The sequence below is a fragment of the Denticeps clupeoides genome, chromosome 7 (genome assembly GCF_900700375.1).
Source record: "Denticeps clupeoides chromosome 7, fDenClu1.1, whole genome shotgun sequence".
Taxonomy (NCBI): domain Eukaryota; kingdom Metazoa; phylum Chordata; class Actinopteri; order Clupeiformes; family Denticipitidae; genus Denticeps; species Denticeps clupeoides.
The window spans coordinates 16,928,022-16,948,661 of record NC_041713.1 but is presented as its reverse complement, the minus strand read 5'-3'; the positions used below and the strand labels follow the sequence as shown (position 1 = coordinate 16,948,661).

Sequence of the window (20,640 nt, the reverse complement as noted above, 5' to 3'; positions counted from 1 at the left end):
GGTGTGGCTAAATACAGCTTTATTATTAGAACCCTCCATGGATCACGTCATCTGCCCTATGGTATCAAAATTCCACACTGCCATTCAAAGTTGCATTTGTCTGGTAAGTGATTCCCTTTAATATGAAAAATTCTTTACAATTCATGGGGAAAAATGTTTTTGATTACATATTTTGTATAGGGCGGGAGATGCCTAACCGCATTTTTTTGAATGCCTTATGTACAATGAACAATTGATTGCATCATATACAAGATGTCAGCAACAATATGATCATTACCGATGCTTGGTTTACTGCAGAAGTCACTTGATATTGCTCACAAGGGACAGACCAGTGTGATGTCACTGAGCTTGGATGGAACTGAGCCAGTTCAATACTTCCTTGAGTCCCTGGCCAGAGCGGGCACTTATCTCTAAAGTTGTAATTGATTGAGGGGAAGAGGCAATAATATCATCCATCCTGAAGAGTGATTTCATCTCACCGAGAGTCATGGTGCATGGGAGATCCCTGTGGAGAAGACAACAGACAGGCCTCGAATTAACACATCACCATGGACTTCTCATTCTTCTTCCCTATCTGCTGCATCTATAATATGTTTTTGCTGAGGAAATGGCACATCCTTAACTATAAGTATACTTGAAATGACAACCAATGGCTAAACACACCCACCATTAAATAAAGTAACAGCATTTACTGAAAGCATCTCTTCCAGGAATATTGCAAATACAAATTATTTCAGATGATTTCAGCTTCACAAATTAGCTTGGAGATTTGAGTATGACATTTTGAGCATAATGTGGAGATATGAAATGCTGTGAACAGAATTTATGAGGCACACAGTCATTTAGAACCAGACAGGGACGAGGTTGCTTCCATTATGTGAGTTGAGCGGGGCTCTGAGTGTTTTGAACAATGTGAGAATATTATACATGTGGCAAATAAGGAATGGGAAACTCTGCTTGATGCATGTTTGCCACAAGACTAAAACACACAATTCCCAACCTTTTATTGAAGAGCAGAAGCACACGGGCGTTCCGCAGAGGTTCGGCTGAGAGGACGGATAGCAGCTGGATGCAGGACGAGGAGATCTGAGTGATATTGGCTGTGTCCACTACGAACTGAAAGCACACACACACACAAAAACAACCACAGAGTGTTCTTATCGTTTTTTTTTATTTTTAACATGTATGCTGTTTAAAAGTGAATAGTCAAAAAAAACAACTAAGGAATAAAGTTCTTTTATAATGCCTTGAGGTGTCTAGCATGGCGTTGGTGGAAAGAACGTACGACGACAGCAGAACAGTCGCTGTAGAAACTGGGCCAGATGGGTCCCATGCAGCCCCCCAGCTCTCTCACGGTCAGCTGCTTCTTCTTCAGCGTCAGGTCGGTCAGGTTCGTTCCGACCTACAGCATGAGCGACGACTATTACTTTTATATTCTCATTTTTATTACAACGTATTATAAATTATTAATAAAATACCGTAGGTAGAGTGGCTGGAGGTTCCCCCAGTTCAGCGGGAGGGTCCTTCTGTGCTAATTGTAGTTGCTGAGTTAAAGACTAATTCACAATTCACAAACCTGCCGAAATGATGTAGTTGCTCTCAGTTACGTCAACAACAAGATGCTAGATGGCTAACTGTTAGCCGCCTATGCTTATTTGTTATGAGTGACGTTCAAAGGATATTCTGCAAACGCTTTAGCAACAGGGTCTTTCCGACTCCAGTGGCACCGAGCAACAAGCACATATTGTCGGTTGTTTTATTCTGTACGAGTCGTCATAATTCAAAGACGATAATAAGCCCGGTAATCTACATCAGCGTGCCTCGCCACCATGACGACCCCCGCCTTTTTGGTGGCTTCGCGAGTCGATTGGTTGAAATTACCTGTCAATCATTTATAGACTCTTCTGATTGGCCATCTGTTTCACGCTATACAGGAAGCAAAACAGTCTATGACAGACAGACGAGAGTTGCTGATTATATAGTGATATTCTGTAGGCGGATGGTTGCCGTTTCATCATGGAGGTAAAGTTGAAGAAGGAGTTGGGAACTTCCACGCTGAAGTCCACTGGTCACTCGGGTGGCGGATGCATCAGCGAGGGCCAGAGCTATGACACCGACCACGGGAGAGTGTTCGTCAAGATCAACCACAAGAGCGAGGTTAAAGATAACTCTTTTCGTTTCAGAATTATACGTAGGTGAGAAAACTATGTGCACGTTTTTTAAGTGACATTTTAGATTGTGGAGGTGTGGAATGTTTTCTTTGGTTGCCTAAAAGTTTCAGACTGGCCCTCCAATTTAACATTCACCAGAGGAGAGAAATAATAGCATCTGCACGATCAGCAGTGTGACAGCTGCCTGTTCTATAAAACACGTGCCATTATTGTCCTTGATGGCCCCCTTGCTTGGATTTTCAGGAAACAGTGCAAAAGGGACAGCATGGAGTTGGGCTGCTACTTACGATTATTTTAATAATCCATTAATTTTTTTATTTTACTAATCGGTGAAACTGATTAAATAATAATTTCCAACCCTTTATGCTAAAACAGAACTAAAATCTTTAGAAAGTGCACAAACATCTTGCTCCTTGAGCTTTTAGAATAATAAAATAAAAATGGACTAACCCAAGAAACATACACATGTATGCTTTATATCTGCCAAATATATAGACTTTTAATGTAAAGTGCTGCCAGAACAATAAATAGTTTATAAAAAAAAAAAAGAACCAGAACATTTAACAAGGTTTGTTTGAATGTCAGGACTTGTTCTCTCAACACTCTCTGCCTTTGTTCAGACACTTTGCATTGCAATGCAAAAATGAAAATGTGAGCATGTCCCCATGCTCCTGGCTCAGGCTCGCTCTTTGAGGCCATGTTGCCTGCTGCAGAAAACAGCCGCCTGGAGGGTGTTGATGTGGCAGGGATGCTGAGGGAAGAAGTGAAGTGATTGTCATTGTGAAACACAGCAGCACCCGGCGACACAACGAAACATGTCCTCTGCTTTTAACCATCACCCTTGGTGAAACGCAGTGTGTGAGGAGGGTGCTTTTCTCGGTAGCACCTTGGCGGTTCAGAATTCTGTTGTCACGTGTGCTGACGAGCACGCTGTTCGTGGGAGGAGAAATGGGCGGGTCAGACCAGACGTCTGCTAAAACAGACCACACTCTTGACCAGGCGTATCGTGTGGTCTGTTTGTATAAAAAAAATTCCACGTAACGCATGGTCGCGTTGAGCACAGATCACCGCTTGATGCCTGCTTCCACTGGCAGTGTCAGCTAACAGGCGTTAGAAACGACATTCAAAGCAGCACTTTTTTATAAACGCCTTAAAATGCAAGTGAATTATGGCCCATGTGGCCCTGTATCATTCCTCTACCTACACTCAATTTTTTTTCCCATTTACATTTTACATACAAACTCTGCATGGATCAGTGTGCGAGGGACTGAGTGTGTTCACTGCATTCCGCACTCAACTAAAAAAAATTCTATTGAATTTCTCCGTGTCTCACAACACAATGAATCGGTTATGAAAATCATCGCGACTCTTTTAGTAATTGATTTTTGTCGATTTTTGACAATTTAATCGATTCGTTGTTGCAGCCCTACTGTGGATTTTGACGGTGCTGATGCATTGGGGTTGCTTTGTGTGCTTTGAAGGCCAAGCTGATGTTCGATGGGGAGATGACCAGCTTGGATGCCATGCTGCAGACAGGCACTGTGAAAGTACCCAAGCCTCTGAAGGTGATTGAGCTTGATACAGGAGGAGCTGCATTTGCCATGGAGCATGTGGATATGAGAAGTCTGAGCAAGTACGTCAGACCGTCTTTCCCCAATGTGCCTTAGCTTTATATAGATTCTTTTTTACACACTTATTTTAAAATGTTTTTTTGAGCTGCACTATAAGTAATTTATGAAGTATTTAGTCACGTTTTATTAAGGGCCTTTGTCCAATTGTGCAGGGAAACGTTGTTTAAAATTCTCCCCTGTGAATGATGTCAGTCCTGACGAATGCACATATATTTGGCTGTTTACGAAGGTACTTGGCCCAACTGGGGGAACATTTGGCAGACTTACATCTTCATAATCAGAGACTGAAAGAGAAGCAGAGCACAGAGATGCAGACCATTGGTAATATACTTTTCTCTGTTCCTGTACAGTCGAGTCCATAAAAATGTCTATTATTTTAGTGGTGTTTTATTTGAAATTAATATGTACCATTTGCCAACACAGGGAAAGGATCGGGCCAGTCTGACATTCCTGTTATCGACAAGTTTGGGTTTCATGTAAAGACGTGCTGTGGTTACCTTCCACAGGTTAGCAATAAGGCAATACAGGCAGTAGAACAAGGAAGATATATATATAAATATTCCTTAAGCAATATTGCTTAAGATTGAATATTAATTCTTTTTGGCTGTCTTCCATTGACAATGCTGCAAACACAATTGAGAATATTAACTCTACCACACTGATGTTAAGAATAATAACCACACTCTAATGGTCATGAATATTAACAAAAATCTCAGCGTTTCCTGACCAATACCACTAGGTGGAGCTCCAGGTATCACAGTTTAAGAACCAAGGATCTAATGAATTCATGCACATTAGTGAATCAGTCGTGTCTCTCTTCTGTGTGTCCTGCAGGTAAATGAGTGGCAGGGTGACTGGGTAGCATTTTTCTCTCAGCAGAGGCTTCAGCATCAGCTTCAGTTGCTTGAGAAGTCATATGGTGACAGAGAAGCCAATGAGTTGTGGTCCCAGCTTCAGGTAGTAATCAGATAATAATAATAATAACATATTATATCACATGAATTCATGTGAATTTGTGTCATTTCAGTAACTCACTTTCCTGTTCAGCTTAAGATCCCTCATCTGTTTGCTGATGTGGAGGTCTTTCCAGCACTTCTTCATGGGGATCTGTGGTCAGGAAATGTGGCCGAATGCTCAGATGGCCCAATCATTTTTGACCCAGCTGCCTTCTATGGCCATTCAGAGTATGAGCTAGGCATTACTGGAATGTTTGGTGGATTCGGTAAGGCATTCTACAATGCTTACCATGAGAAGATCCCTAAGTCTCCAGGCTTTGCAAAGAGGAATCAGCTCTACCAGCTTTTCCACTATCTCAACCACTGGAATCACTTTGGTGGTGGCTACAGGGGTTCCTCACTGCGTATCATGAAAGATCTTTTAAAATAGATGCTGATAAATGAATCTGTCCTTTATTTATTTCATGCTTTGCTTCTGACCAATTAAAGGAACAAAATGCTTCAATAGGGTGTGTTTGAATTGTCAGAAAAGATTAATTAGAACCATCAATAGTCTCAAAGTGAAAGTGAAGTATTTGTCATTGTGAAACACTGCAGCACAGCACATGATGACACAACGAAATGTGTCCTCTGCTTTTAACCCATCACTCTTTGTGAGCAGTGGGCAGCCATGACAGTGTGTGGGGACAGTACTTTGCTCAGTGGCACCTCAGTGGATCGGGATTCGAACCAGCAACCTTCTGATTACGGGGCCGCTTCCTTAACCGCTAGGATTTGGGATTAAGTTTTTATTCAGTTTTCACAATTGAAAATACGATACAGAAACTGGAAAGAAGCAAAGCAAATAAAAAAAATTGTAAACTGCATCCCACGCACATAAGGTTTTCTGTCTGGCTGTGTGTATTCGGGCCACAGATCTTTCCTTCATAATCTAAATATTAGATTATGAACATTTTCCTGGCCGCGGTGAGACCAGACCTGAGTGTCTACCTCTGCTGTAGGGAATGTTCTAAAGTCACCATTAAGCAAAAGTAAAGCTGGTGACAGTGGAATATTAACTTGAAGCATGTCGCTCAAATAAAGACAGAGATTTGCCTCCAAAAAGCAGACACGCCGGGACATTCCCAACACATGCATAAAAGATCCCGAGACGTTGAGTGAACGGTTTTCTCGGCATGCCGTTTTCTGGAAATACATTCAAACTCATGCTTTTTGTCATATTCCCAAAAACATTCATTGTTATTAAGTATTATTTGCTCAAATTAATTAAAAGAAATAAATGTAAAAAAAAAAAATACTGAGATGTTTGGATGCACTGCATTCTCTGGTTGCTGTTCTCTGTTAATAAAACATTTAAAGTGATTTTTTTGTGAAACATTAATTCATACATATATTTTTATTGGGAGCATAATCATATTTTATCTAATGTCAGTACTGGCTTGATTTCAATATGTTCCTATGTTTAAATGCTACATGGTTCCGGAGAAAAGTTTGAGCTAAACTAAACTATTGAGCTAAACTAAACTAAGTTGAGCTTGAACTAAACTATTTTATTACATTTAAATACAATATTTAATGCTCTTGAGCAGTAGATGAAATGTCAACAAGTGACAACTTTTATTCTGATACATTCTGGACTCCGGCGAACCGGAAGTTTTTAGGCGGTGACCCCCGGCACCGTAACGTAACGTGACCGCCGTTCAACAGACTGTTGAAGGCGAGGGTCTGTTCGTGCGGAAAACGTGCGGCGCGGTTCACGAACAGTTTTAATCGCCGCTCCGCGTACGAATTTACGCGGAACTACATTCCCGTCCCGCGTCCACATCTGCGCGCTCGTCCCCCGCCGCCTCTCCTGCTTCGTGGACAGATACTTCGCGTGTACGCGCCGGTCCCCACCCAAGGTGGCCGAGACGGGACGAAGAGCTTCCGAACTCGGAAGACTATGGCGCTGCCGGACCCCGACGACGCCTGCGACGCGGAGGACGTGGCGGCCACGTCCTGCGCCCTGGACCGTTTCAGCGAGACCGCCGACGTACGGAGCTTGATCGCGAGTTTGCCCGAAATCTACCCAGACGGCACGGCGACGGAGTCCGCGATGGAGCGGTTCGTGGGTGAGGCGGGCTGTTCACCTGGGCTCTGCGCTGTGGTCCGCGCCACCGATCTGTAGATACCCATGTGCTTTGTTTCCTTCACTTTGGCAGCAATAATGGATCGGTACCAGGAGCAGCCCCATCTTCTAGATCCACACTTGGGTAACGTCCCCCTCCAGCCCTCTTTAAACCCAACATGACCTGAAAGGTGTAATAAAAAAATTAATTAGGCATCGTTTGATTATGTAATGAAGTGAAAATGTCAGTCATGAGATGAGTGTCGTGGCACCTGTCCATCAGAGTGGATGGTGAACATGCTGTTGGAGCTGAACCGGAGCGAGAAGACCCCAGCCCCCGCCGTTCACTTGGGGTGTAAATTTCTTTACGTCATCTCAAAGGCAAGTCTTCGGCAAAAAAAAAAAAAACAACGGACTTAGCCGTGCGCTTCCTGTGGCCGCAATGACCATTACTGACAATCTGCTGCAGGTCCGAGGGTACAAGGTCTTCATGCGGCTCTTTCCTCATGAGGTGTCTGACGTCCAGCCGGTTCTCGACCTGTTGTGCGAGCAAGATCCAAACGACGTAACGGTGGGTGTAGTGTGTTTCACACTTGAGAAGAACTGGTGCTAGTGAAACCAAATTCTTTCCTTTGCTCATCTGATTTTTTTTCTTTTGCATCAGCAAACATTGGTCGTCCCTGTACCACACAAAACAGAACAGATAGATAATCAGTGCTTTGATTAAAAGAAATCGGGCTGGTAAACCAGTGGATCACCAACAGTTCTGGTGGCACGTTGAAAATGTCCCTCAGTGTGATACTTTATGCCTGAGTGCAGTTTTTGAGCCACAATATGCCGCAGTCGATATGATGATTTGCATGTATGTATGTGAGTGTTTGGGAATTTCAAACCCTGAAATAAAAATTTACTGTAGCTCATGTAAATGAAGATATTGGTGTATGTTCAGTTTGCTTCCAAACAGCGCATATCACTTGGTTGTCATCTTAATAATTGTCTAAATTTGGTTGATTTTACGATTTCAATTTGGATGATTCATGGGCATTTGCTATAAATTTACTCAGGGTTCCTACGTTCGTTAAAAACCTGGAAAATTTCTTTTAAAATTTTCCAGGCCTTGAAAAGTTTTGGACCACCAAATAACATCTTAAGTTCTGGAAAAGTCATTGGAATTGGATTGACACACGAATGTATGACATGAAGTACGTAGTTATCATGTGGGTCTGTAGTATCTTTGCTGGCTTTACATGGTGAACCACGTCACGTGGTGCTGCGTGCGTTGCTTCCATATTCCAGCACCTCCGTCTTAATTACAGCTGATGATGTATGTATGCTGTCCGTTTCTTTTTGTGATTTTTTTTTTTTTTTTTTTCTCTCTTGCACAGAAACTTCAGAGAACGTATTGTCATGAACATTTGCCTTGGAGTAATTGAAAAACCATTGAGATACTGTTGTAAAAATGTGTAATTGTGAACGGTTGGACCTGTTTTCGGTTTGAAGTTCTGATTGAATGTGATTTTCTGTTGATGCTGGATGTTTTCAGACATGGCAGACACGCTACGTGCTACTTCTGTGGTTGTCCATGACCTGTCTCATTCCATTTGACCTTTCCCGCCTGGATGGTGACCTGAGCAGAGAGCCCATCATGGACCGCATCTTTACTGTTGCTAAGGTAACGTGCTGACAAAACCAACTTCACTATGCGCTTTGCCAAATCACAGCCTGTTTGTATGAATATGTGTTCTTTTGCACTGTAATTAGACAATCTTTACTGTATATGTAAGATAAGATCTTATTTTATACGATAATGTGGAGGCTTGCCGGGTAAGGAAACGGACCCGTAATCAGTAGGTTGTGGGTTCAAATCCCCAGCTGCCAAAGTGCCACTGAGCACACAGTCATGGCTGCCCACTGAACACTAAGGGTGATGGTTAAAAGCAGAGGACACATTTTGTTATGTCACTGTGTGCTGTGCTTCAGTGTTTCACAATGACAATCACTTCACTTTATTAGTGGGAAATTTGCATTGTAATAGCAGAAAGTGGACCATAGAGCAGCAAAAATATACAAACAATACATTATAAATAAAATACACTATGCAAACTCTTAATAAATATGAATTAGTGTATTCAGATATAAATGTGTATATGTAAACTTAAAAAATGTGTAGTCAATTTTTTTTTTTTTTTCCAGTCTTACCTGAAAGTCGGTGACAAATGCAGAGATGCTGCGTCTGTGCTCGTCTCAAAGTAAGTGTTTATGTTTTACGTTACTCCCTTTCCACTAATGTGGACCAGGATATGCTGGTTCTGGGCAGGTGACTAAGTTTGTTCCGTAGGTTTCTTAGACACGTCACAGACTTCTGCATATGTCTTTTCTTGAGACCCGGTGGTGTCTGGTCTGCCTAAAAAGAGTTTGTAGACTAGATTACACTATCTGTGTGGTATTTTTTTTTGTTACCACAATCATAGCTTGGTCTCATTGGCCATGACAATCCCATCCCCAGCTCCTGGCCCAAGCGGTTATTTCTTGTAAGGCATGTGTTTTAGTACCATTCTCCAGAGCTCCCATTTTCCAGTGCTGCATGTCATTCTGCATACAGCAGAGGGCAGTCATGTCATTTTTGGTCTCCTTGTATTTGTGTATTTGCAGATTTGTGACCCGACCTGACGTCAAGCAGAAGCGTTTGGGAGACTTCCTGGACTGGAGCCTCACAACCATAACTCTGACCAGTGACCTGACAATGCAAGGCACTTTTTTACTGGATGGTATTTTGCAGTCTCTGGTAAACTTATCTTTTGATTTAAACTCCTGTATTTTACATGTGAATCTTCTTAAATGGTCCTTACAGCAGATCTCAAAATGGGGTCTGAGAACCCCTGGAGGTCAGTGGGAGTCTGCAAAAAGTTATTTTTCAAATAATTTGCAAAATTGTTCTTCACTTTCTTGTGAATAAGGCCAAGTCATCCAAGCACCAAAACTAATATCATACATCTCACTTTTTTTATTAGATTATTTGTTATGCTGGGCTAATAAATAATACTAATTATGTTTGTTGTTCAGGGGTCCTAGAAATTTCTTTCTCTGCTTTCCCTGGCCTGAAAACCATTGCTCTACAGAACCAAACTGGTTTAAAAAAAAAAAAAAAAAGTTTTGGGAAATTTAAGCACCATTTCAGCTCATCAGCTGCTCTTGTCAACACACAGATCAAATATAATAGGGGCAGTGGTGGCCTAGCGGGTAAGGAAACGGACTTCGAGTTCGAGTCCTGAACCACAAAGGTGCCACTGTCCCCACACACTGCTCCCCGGGTGCCTGTCATGGCTGCCCACTGCTCATCAAATGTGACACGTTGCCAGATCAAAGCTCCAGTGCTTTCAATTTCAGTGTTTATAGTCTGAATTAAATCAATATCTTGGATTTACTGGAAGACTCTGAGGATTGGGTTGGGAAATAAATACATAAATAGTACACCTTTACACTGCTTTTGTCTTCTGGTCTCCTAGGCCCAGCTATTCAAACGTGGGAAGCGTGATGACGTTCTGCAGTATGGTGAGTACAGACTCCCCAGTTATAACTGAGATTTGAAGTCTTTCATTTTTTCATTTGATGTATTTCTTTTTTTTTTTATTCTTTCTCAGCCCCCACTGTGATGAAGTGTCTAGACCAGCGGCAGCTCTCAGAAAACAAACAGGCAGTGCTGAGGAAACTAGGAGTGAAGTTGGTCCAGAGGCTGGGTTTGACTTTCCTGAAGCCTCGTTTGGCTAAGTGGAGGTGAGATCTGGTTACATACGTCCTGTTACTTAAAAAAATGTAATGATTATACAGTGGTGGCCTAGCGGGTAAGGAAAAAACCCGTAATCGGAAGGTTGCTGGTCCCAAACCGCTAAGGTGCCACTGAGCAAAGCACCGTCCCCACACACTGCTGCCCGGGCGCTAGGGCTGCAACAACGAATCGATTACAAAAAAAGTTGGCAACGAATTTCCTAATCGATTATGTCGCGCGACGCGGAGACGTTTGATTATTAAAAAAAAAAACTTTATTTGAGCGCGGAGCGGAGTGAACACACTCGGTCTCTCTCACGCACAGATGCTAGCAGAGTTTGGCGCCTCATAGACAGCGCGGAGCAAAAAAAAAAAAGCGGAGGTAGAGAAATCTGCGCAAAAATATGGCACGGCACGGGAGCACCACGGCAATGATCCAGCACCTGAAACGCGTGTTTGATGAGGAGGAAGGGAGTTCAGCAGCAGGATAAGTTGCTACAGAATCCTACTTTTGTTCCGCTGTGAAGTGAGGAACGTAATGTCCCTGGTGCTGGTATTTAACTCGCCGCGGAGGAGAACTAGACTGGGACTTACAGCGCCACCTACAGGTGTGGAGGGGGGATGAAACGGCGTTCGGACTGTTCTCTGCGTCTCCGCGTGGACGACTCGCCTATTGTCCCTGAGCAAGACACTTAACCCTAAGTTGCTCCAGGGGGACTGTCCCTGTAACTACTGATTGTAAGTCGCTCTGGATAAGGGCGTCTGATAAATGCTGTAAATGTAAATGTTTACCCTTCATCCAGCTTGACAGGCATGACAAGTTAGCGTTAGCGCGTTAATAACAGTAGTAAAGCAGGGGTGCTATACTTACTTTGCATTAAAAGACTAAAGACATGTTTTTATTCACTTTTTGGACCATTAATTTTTCATTCTGTTGTTGTATATAGCTACACTGCAAAAAAAGCTTTTCTTACCTAGTAATTTTGCCTCGTTTCCAGTCCAAATATCTAAAAAATCTTAATTAAGTGATGCTTAAATTAAGTGATGCTTAAAACTTCTGTTTGAGATTATATCTCATTAAGATTAGTTTTCTTACCCCATTGGCAGATAATTTTGCTTGTTTTAAACAATCACTTAATTTTGAGATGTTTTTTCAGAAAACAAGACATCATTTCTTATGCTATTTCATGTGTCTAGTAAATGTATCTTGATTTAAGATTTTTTAGAGATTTGGACTGAAATCAGGACAAAACTACTAAGTTAGAAAAGCATTTTTTGCAGTGTGTGTGTGTGTCAGTGTGAGAGTTTGTGAGTGTGTGCATCTGCAGTGTAGTGTAGAAAACAAGTTCTGACATTCAAACAAATCCTGTAAAATTTTCTGATTTATATTGTTCTTTATTTTTTTTTTTACAAATTATTTATCGTTGTGGCAGCTCAGGTGGCACTTTATTTATTTATTTATTTTAAAGTCTATATTTGGCAGATGTAAAGCATACATGTGTGTGTTTTTTGTGTTTGTCCATTTTTATTTAATTTTATTGTTATTATTATTATTATTATTATAACAGCTCAAGGAGCAACATGTTTTTTGAATAAAGGGTTGGAAATGAATGCATTAAGATTAATCGATTATTAAAATAATCGTTAGTTGCAGCCCTACCGGGGCGCCTTTCAACTGCTGCTCACTTCTCACTACTGATTGGTTATGGGTTAAAAGCAGAGGACACATTTTGTTGTGTCACCGTGTGCATCGCTGCAGTGTTTCACAATGACAATCACTTCACTTGTTAATAAAACCAGGTAGCATCTGCAATTCAGTTACAGAAAATGGACAAAAAAAATACTGACAGCTAGTAGTATTACAGAATAATTGACTTATTAAGTGCTTCTGCACAAAATGTATTTTACCAAATTAAATACCACTTTAGTAAGCTTTGGGAGTTTTGGGGGAAAAAAATGCAATTGAGATGTTTTACTGGGTGCATAATAATTTGTAAATATTGTACAACATATGAATATGATATAGACTACTTCAGGGGTCGTCAACCCTGGTCCTGGAGGGCACTTGTGCTGACATTTTTGTGTTTTTCATTTGGCACACGTGATTCAGTTCTTAAGTTGAATGATGTGCGTCGGAACATGTAAAGATCTAAGCTTAGTAGAACTGGTGCCCTCCAGGACCAGGCTTGGTTACCCCTGGATTGCAGTGAAATATATAAAATGGCACATTAGCCTAGATATTAGAAGACAGTGACACTCATTGATGAATTGGTAGTCTGCAGCAATTTCTCCTCCTTTTGGCAGCTTAACAGAGGTGATTTTGTCAATATGACCAAGATGCTCTCCAAATTTTACAGTGGCCAAGTACCATTGCTTGTATAGCATAGCATATCCATTAAGACATTCGTTTGTTTTGCACAGGTACCAGAGGGGAAGCCGCTCCTTAACGCTCAACCTGTCTCAGTCTCAATCCTCCAAACCAGTCGAAGCCCTCACCCCAGCAGAAGACACCGAGGTTGAGGACGAGGCATATGACATTCCTGAAGAAGTGGAGAATGTCATAGGTGGACATCTCTTTTCCTTTCTCATATTTTGAATATTCTGTCAATGGTAAAATACTGAGCAACCAATAATTTGGCCTTCACCTTTTTTTTTTTTGTGCAGAGCAACTCTTGATTGGTTTAAAGGACAAGGAGACAACAGTGCGTTGGTCTGCAGCCAAGGGGTAAAGGCATTTGTGATGAATTTGAACCACTGCTTTTTGACTACTCCTTTATTCAGCTGTATGGTGGCATTCTAACTATTTTATAATGGTGTGTTCTAAAAACTGTCATATCGCAGAATTGGAAGGGTTACTGGGAGACTTCCTAAAGAGCTTGCAGATGAGGTTGTTGGATCAGTGCTGGACTGTTTCAGGTAATTTCCTTATAGATTGTTCTTTCCATATTTGTGAACCATAAATAATAATAATAAAACTCCAATTCAAATGCCATATTGGCACTGAATCTGATAGGTCAACTTTTCTGATCTGTGTTGCAGTTTCCATGAGACAGTCAATGCCTGGCATGGAGGCTGCCTTGCCCTGGCTGAGCTTGGTAGGAGGGGACTGCTCCTACCCTCGCGTCTTTTTGATGGTGCGTCCACTTATTCAACGAATACATATGAAGATTGTTTTCTAATACTTGAAGCCTTTATGTGTTTGCAACCGATGTATAGCTTAATAAAGATAATATCTTTAAAAAATATCTTTATTTTATAATACAGTAAACAGAACTTTTAACACCAATAAACATATTGTTTTGTTTGTTTTTATAAAAATGATCAGTATTTAAAATCATCTTGTCATTTTTATTTACAGCAAATATGCTTCTTGTTTTTCCATCTTTTTGTCCATCCTCATAAGCCTCAAGGAAGAGCTGAAGTTAAAAGTATCAACATTTTTACATTTAGTGCTTTAGTTCTTGAGTTATAGAGCTCTGTCAGCATCCTATTAAATCAGAATTCAGTTTTATTTCGACTCAGTTCAGCCTTCGTGACTCCCGGGTCAGCAGCAACGAGGCCTTCTCTTCGCAGCTGGGGTGGCCTGCTTGCCTTTGGTTCTTTTGTTGGTCTTGTTACGGGCCCGTGCTGCTTGCTGTTTGCTTTCTTGTTTCTTTTCCTTGTCCTCCTGATTGTTCTCAGGGCCATCTTTTGTCGTGGTCTGCGCTTGGAGGCTTATGTGTGTTTGGTCTGTCACTTCCGTATGGATGGTACGGACCTGACTGTGGGAGTTCGAGCAGGCTAATTGACACAGGGCAAATGCTGCTGTCTGTCTTTGGTCACTTGGCTCTATGTCTGCCTGGCAAGTACTCCGTCTCAATGCCTCTGAAGCCATAGAACCCACCTCTACAACAGATTCAGAGCGGTCTGGCTCAGTTGATGAAGCGGGGCTATTAGAACGGGCCTTGAGGCAGAGGTTCAGGGGCATTTCCTCTTGGCCGGCTTCATGCTCAGAGCCCAACTTGCCAGTGGAGTTGTCTTCTTGAGCTCTGTCCACTTTGGCATCCTCCTTTTTTGAGAGGTCTAGAGGAGCCAGGTCATCGAGAGGGTCTTCACCTTCCTCTTGTTTGCTGGAAGATGGGTTCACCTGAGGTGTTAACCCTCCATGGGAGGTGTGATTGGGTGGCATGGATGAGTTTTGGTGCGTGAAGTCTGTTGCATTTGGACTGTCTGGAGACCCAAAGGCAGCACTGCCAGTCATGGGGCTTAGACGTTTGTCTTCAGCCTTTTCCTGGTTACTTCTGTTCTCGCTGTCTTTGCTATTTGACTCATTCTGTGGGTAAGAAGGAAGGTAACCTCTGTAGTCTCTGAGCTCAAAAGCATGCCTATACATGTCCACTGGGAGGAAATATGGTCCTTGAAAGCTCTGCGGCACCTCAGGAACATGGTAGACACCATAAGGAAGTGGGGGGTAGATGGGTTGGCCATATCTATAGTGGTATGGCTGAAGAAGGGATGTGTTGGGTGGAGGAATTAGTGACTTTTGTGGTTCTATGAAACTCGATCGGTAGAAGTGGGAGTGCGAACTCAAATGCCCTGGGTGGCTTCCAGCGAGCAGGTAGGGCTGGTAGAGAGAGTGTAACGGACGCTCAGGTTGCAGGAATGGTGAATAGTCTGCAGACACGTGAGGAAGCAGAGGTTTTACTGCTGGTGGCGTTTGGGTCCAGGAGATTGAAGGTTGGAGGTATGGAGGAGCAGTGGCTGGTGCCTGTTGGGCTTTAGCAGCCACTTCGGTTTCATTGCTGTCACGGTTCGGGGTAACTGGAATGAAGGCCGAGTATCGAGTCGGGGGACTTGCCGCCTTGTCAGCAGTGTTGTCCTTTGTATCGTTGGGTGTATGAGGGACCTCCTGAGAAAGGCCATCATTTTGGTCATCTTCTACCCTGGTCTCTTTTTCTTTCTCTTCATTCTTGTGCTTGTTCTCCACCACTTCACCTTGGGGTTGAGGAGGTGTCTTAGGGAGGGCTCGGCTACTCTTCTCCACTGGCATTGTTGAGGTTGTTTCCTTAGGCGTGCTGCCCTGCGTGGTCTTGGCTGGCCTGCTGACTTCTCCACGCTGTGATACTAGGGAGATGGAGTTTTTGCACAGGTTGTATTTCATGTGGTTGAAGAGGTGGGACTTGATGTTGCAGGTGAAAGGACACTGGAAGCACTGGTAGTTGAAGGGCTTGCCAGGTGGACGGGGAATGTAGTGAGGCTTCTTGGGCTTGCGATCCTGCAGAGGGTCCATGTTTGCGTCAGGTGGAGGCTACTGCTTCTATCCAGCTGGGAAACATAGTAACATAAGGTAAAGAGGCTGGTCTGTGTGATATCATTAGATATCATCAACTTCATTGCATTGACGCAACCCTCAGCATAAAACTAAATACCGCAGCACTCCGTGCAGGACTTCCATCTTAAATATCACAGTTGGTGATTAAGCCCATGCCTTGTCATGGCTGGGATGCAGCTCGGATGCCTATGCATGGCGGCTGGCTTGTGGTACAGGCCTAATCTGAAGACTCAGAGGGACCTGCAGGGACTTGCTCCCATTAGCTGTGCTGGCGGCGTGGGAAACTTCAGCCACCTGCTTCCCATGATTTCACCTGCAGCGCAAACTCACCATCCACCTCCAGGTGATCTCATCCAGGGCTGAGAGTGGCCTACTTGTCTCATTACGTTAAGAGAGACACATTTAGCATTGATTTTGAGGCAGGGGGCCTTGGAGATCACCTTTTGGGTTTGATATTTTCCCCAGTGAAAGGATCATCTCCTCGGGCCATGCCCTTTGAGGCGTCAAGCCCCACCTAAACAGAACCTGCTTGTCGTGTGCTGTCACAACGATCACAAAAAAGTCGTCACTCAAGTTTAAGCTGAGGAGGAGGTGCTAGCGCTTCCCCTTTCCTTTTTTCCCCTGAAATAATATAAAATAAATCCCTCTTTTGTGTTCTGTTTATCCTCTCTGTATGTCTGGGTTACACTTTTTCCCTAAAAACTCTTGAAAGCTGACTGCTGATTATTTGAATTCAAATATATATAGATATAGATATATACATTATATATTTGATATGGCTGCTTGAAGTGCACTGCTTAGGTAACAGGTGCGATGCTCCCTACAGTCAAAAGTACATGTCACTGTGCTACTTTACTTCAACTTTGTGTATTAACTCCTAGTATAAAACAGTAAGAGTTCTGTATGAAGCATTCCTGTTGGCACATAGTCGCTTTACACAGTAGAGTAATCAAAGACTAGTTTTACCTGTCGTGGCACAGACTGCTGCGTAGGTGCGCCTGGTCCGGAATGGAAAGGTTTTGGTTCCAGTCGATGAAGTGACCGTGGCGAAATCTGCTTGTGTCCCAAAGATGGGTCGCTATATCAGGTCTTTGGTCACTTTTCTCTGATGCGTCCGCCTTTGCCTTCTCTCTCCTCTCTGCCTTTCCCTATCTGAGGTGGTGGCTCTTGGGGGGGCGGGGCTTATGCCTAAACAGCACAGCCTTGAGGCAGCATCAGTGCATCTCATATTAGTCAGGCCCAGAGCCACCATTCACACGTGCACTGTTACACTGCCTTCTGTGGTGCCATCATGGTGGAGGGAGCCCTCACACTGCTGTTCATTTGCATGGTTGAGTATTGGCCCCGCCCACAGATGTCACAACAAGACCCCTCAAGCAGGATATATGAGTGTTAGTGAGTAGCATAGTGGACCTGTTTCAACGGTAAAGTGAATTTGCATGCAGGCAAATGAGTGTCTGGATGCACCCGTTACTTTTACATTCAGGCATTTGGATCTGGTGTGGAAGGGAGCTGAAATTGTTATTTTGTTTACAAAGTATTTATTCCATATTCATGTATATCTACAATAGATTTACCCATGTTACAAATGCATTATACATGTTTCTGTTCGGTTAACCACTAGTAACCATGCGTTTACTGACATGGGTTTTTGAATGATTGATAGGTTTTGAATACTTGAGTGTGTGTGTGTGTAAAATGTAAAAAAAAAATTTATTTTTTATTTTTTTTATTATAAATTATTTGTTTTTACATATGGCATGAAAGTTAATAATGATTACAATTCATAGTAATAAAAATTTGTTGTAGTCATTCTGTAAGTGGAACTTTATGTCTTGTAGTGGTGCCCCTTATTGTGAAGGCCCTAACGTACGATGAGAAGAGGGGAACCTGCAGCGTGGGCTCCGATGTGCGAGATGCGGCCTGCTATGTGTGTTGGGCCTTCGCCAGAGCATACGAGCCCAACGAACTCAAACCGTTTGTCACCAGAATTGCCAGGTATTGCTACTTCTTTTACTCCCTCACTTTCTGTATCTATTTCTCCACTTTTCTACCTTTCACGGTACATTGTCCTTTAATACAAATATTCACTTAAATTCATCTGAAACCCTAAAGAAACTAATGGGAGGAGGCCATTCTGGCCATCAAGCTGGAGAAAGATGCTGTGAAAGATGTTCTTTCTCATTCAAGTGCCTCCTCACTTATGTCCAATCATGGGCATGGGTCCTTCAATTAGAAATACTAGTTGGAAATACTTTAATGTATAACACAGACATAGGCAATTAAATTTCATATTCATTTTGAAAGATCAATCTTGACAATTTTTCAAACATCATCTTATTTTATTGAACTGCAGAACAGTAGTCGATTACTACAATGACAAACCCGCCTTTTCTTTTTATCTCCAACTTCTATCATTAGACAAAGAAAACAAAAAATGGACAAATGAACTTCATGGTTAAATACTATTTTAAATTAAAAAAAAATTCTTAGTCTTCCCTAAATACTATATCTGGAGTCTCTTTCCGAATTACAGCCACTTTTAGCCAGTCCCACAATGAGATTTCTCCAGGACATGCCGTTTCTGTGTCTGTAGTTTTAAATACAAATGAAGAGGAGAGAGGTGGGACGAGGAGGAGAGTGGCCTATAGAAGTGAAGTATTCCATTCACCAACCACAATGTTTGGCGCAAACAGGAAGTCGTGTCTTTGTTTTTCCATAAAAAAAAAATAAATAAAATGAACCCACTGGTTCTTTGCGTGACGGAACAAAAAAAATACATCTGTGCTCATTTTTGCATCCAATCACCGAGCAACTGCAATGCTTAGCACATTTGGAAGCCATGGCGGTCTGTGGTAATACTACTGGTTACTACTGGCCTGTTTACTGGCACGCTTCCAAATGGTTTGGCCATTGGTTCCCAACCTTTTGCATCTGAAGCTCCCCTGCCTGTGTCTCTCTAATACCCCCTCCAACAGTGCATGTGGGAAGGAATCTATATCACCATCTATATTAGAGCTGTAATTGGTAGTTAGACCCAACTCGACCCAGCAGCGCTAGTCTATATCGCATACAGGATTAAACAGAGTTTGGGTGTGTTATTGGGATTTTATACAGTTAACGTTCACCATTATAATTTTATAAATCTCAGCGAAGATACAATTCTGCCCCCCCCCCCCCCCTGCGATCTCTGGCGCCCCCCCAGGGGGACCCCCAGGTTGGGAACCGCAGCTAACCTGCTGGTTTGGGAAAGAATGCTATAGTCTGACGCGAAACGATCCACACCCCGAAGGCCAACATGCGGCGTTGCGTGGGACTCCTGCGGTTTTTGTTTGGTGGGTGTGTGAGTGCATGTTTTTGCCATATGAGGCATACGAGCTGCGTGTTTTGGCCTGCCGGCAACTGGAGTCTGCAGAGTCAGTTTGATCAGCCTCGGCCGCCCCCCCCCCCCTTTTCCACTGTGACACTCCTCCTGCCAAGTTTCGCCCTGCGTCGCCTGGGTTTCGGTTGCCGTTTGGCTGCCAGGGTTTGGACGTGCCGGGTCCTGTTGGAGTTTCATCACCACTCTGTGGCTCACGGAGTGTCACTCTCACTGACCTACTGTTATGTTTCGAGATAAATGAGAGCATGCAACATTTCTGTCTTTTCCACAACTTCCATACACGCACATGGATTCGTGCACGGCATTCAACATCATTTACATTTATTTTTTATTTTTTTTAACAGTGTTATCATCAAAAAATTACGGTTAGCTTAATCGACATTTTTGCTCGTGTGTGTGTAAGAGAGAGAAAGTAAATGGTTCCCTGGACTGACAACAGGTGTTTCCCCACAGCACATTGCTATCCATCAGATAAGGCCTGCGTCCGTTTTTCTGTCCCTCGCAGCCATACTCCACTGCCGAGCGAAACCGGCGCGGCCGGGCCGAGAGCTGCGGGGCAGGGAGAGCAGGCAGGGCTGCCAGCACCGTTTTCCAGCCAGAGCGCAGCAGTGGGAATGCCTCCCGGGCACGTTCACACAACCTGTCAGCAGTGACACGATGCGTGGTGGAGAAGAGAGAAGCGGGATGGAGATGGGAACGAAGTGGGGATGAAGAACTGAAGCCGCTCAGATAATGATCAGCTCTGCAGAAGACCTTTATGATTAATTATGCTGGCTTGTTGAAAACATGTTTTGGTTGCCCTTGAGGATATAGGAGCTTCTCACCATCACATCATTGTTGTTCTGAAGACATTTTCCCGATTTAGACATCTAATACTGTATTATGAAAAATGAAGACCAAAGGAATGTACAAATTCCCTAATGTAATGTTCCTTAAAATTGTAACTGTTCATTGTTCTGGAAAACATTCCTGTCTGTAATGACAACACGGGCAATGAGTGCTCATGATATTTTCTTTTGATTCCTTAATGCATCCAATAAACTCAGACAACCCAGTCTTTTTCCAGCTATGGAAGGGCGAGAGGTGTAATCAGTTCAGTTTCCTTGGTTCCCATCGTATTGCTAACCTTGTTCAGCCACAAAATAAATCTGACCTTAAAACTTCATACAGCAGACTTTAAACTGCTCATCAAAACCCGATATTTTTTTAATTCTGTACACTTTTTGCCTACCTGCTGAGGTTCCAAATTGAACAGACATGCGTTTTTGTGGCTTTTCTTAAACCTTCTGTGGTTTTAAATGACCAGTCAGTATTATC

The 20,640-nt window shown here is 42.9% G+C and overlaps 4 protein-coding genes across 6 annotated transcripts in view; 2 read left to right on the top strand and 2 right to left on the bottom strand.

The window, feature by feature from the left end:
* Positions 1 to 99: 99 nt before the first annotated feature.
* On the bottom strand, positions 100 to 2,024 carry arl16 (ADP-ribosylation factor-like 16). Of its 2 annotated transcripts, none has more exons than XM_028986405.1 (5): positions 1,683 to 2,024; positions 1,479 to 1,540; positions 1,286 to 1,402; positions 1,001 to 1,116; positions 100 to 505 (listed from the first exon to the last, which is right to left on the bottom strand). In XM_028986405.1, the coding sequence occupies exons 1-5, from the start codon at positions 1,741 to 1,743 to the stop codon at positions 340 to 342; spliced, it is 522 nt and encodes a 173-aa protein (XP_028842238.1). In that variant the 5' UTR covers positions 1,744 to 2,024; the 3' UTR covers positions 100 to 339. The 2 variants fall into 2 exon arrangements, with proteins under 2 accessions (XP_028842238.1, XP_028842239.1); XM_028986406.1 differs by having other exon boundaries at positions 1,479 to 1,537.
* On the top strand, positions 1,265 to 5,263 carry fn3krp (fructosamine 3 kinase related protein). Its single transcript, XM_028986404.1, has 7 exons — positions 1,265 to 1,381; positions 1,996 to 2,157; positions 3,653 to 3,804; positions 4,032 to 4,123; positions 4,226 to 4,308; positions 4,637 to 4,759; positions 4,850 to 5,263. Exons 2-7 carry the CDS (start codon positions 2,017 to 2,019, stop codon positions 5,186 to 5,188), a joined length of 930 nt encoding a protein of 309 aa, XP_028842237.1. The 5' UTR covers positions 1,265 to 1,381; positions 1,996 to 2,016; the 3' UTR covers positions 5,189 to 5,263.
* A 1,135-nt stretch (positions 5,264 to 6,398) lies between these two features.
* tbcd (tubulin folding cofactor D) overlaps positions 6,399 to 20,640 on the top strand; it is a 28,584-nt gene continuing 14,342 nt past the window's right edge. Inside the window, exons 1-14 of one of the 2 annotated variants that reach the window (XM_028985801.1) lie at positions 6,399 to 6,869; positions 6,960 to 7,010; positions 7,149 to 7,246; positions 7,335 to 7,436; positions 8,409 to 8,537; positions 9,059 to 9,114; positions 9,518 to 9,650; positions 10,372 to 10,417; positions 10,507 to 10,639; positions 13,052 to 13,194; positions 13,295 to 13,355; positions 13,472 to 13,546; positions 13,670 to 13,764; positions 17,783 to 17,939. In XM_028985801.1, the coding sequence (XP_028841634.1) occupies positions 6,701 to 6,869; positions 6,960 to 7,010; positions 7,149 to 7,246; positions 7,335 to 7,436; positions 8,409 to 8,537; positions 9,059 to 9,114; positions 9,518 to 9,650; positions 10,372 to 10,417; positions 10,507 to 10,639; positions 13,052 to 13,194; positions 13,295 to 13,355; positions 13,472 to 13,546; positions 13,670 to 13,764; positions 17,783 to 17,939 (1,448 nt within the window). In that variant the 5' untranslated portion in view covers positions 6,399 to 6,700. Of the gene's footprint in view, positions 6,870 to 6,959; positions 7,057 to 7,148; positions 7,247 to 7,334; positions 7,437 to 8,408; positions 8,538 to 9,058; positions 9,115 to 9,517; positions 9,651 to 10,371; positions 10,418 to 10,506; positions 10,640 to 13,051; positions 13,195 to 13,294; positions 13,356 to 13,471; positions 13,547 to 13,669; positions 13,765 to 17,782; positions 17,940 to 20,640 lie in introns of both variants that reach the window. The other variant, XM_028985802.1, reaches the window with a different exon arrangement.
* On the bottom strand, positions 13,861 to 17,219 carry znf750 (zinc finger protein 750). Its single transcript, XM_028985803.1, has 2 exons — positions 16,908 to 17,219; positions 13,861 to 15,934 (listed from the first exon to the last, which is right to left on the bottom strand). Exon 2 carries the CDS (start codon positions 15,897 to 15,899, stop codon positions 14,175 to 14,177), a length of 1,725 nt encoding a protein of 574 aa, XP_028841636.1. The 5' UTR covers positions 15,900 to 15,934; positions 16,908 to 17,219; the 3' UTR covers positions 13,861 to 14,174.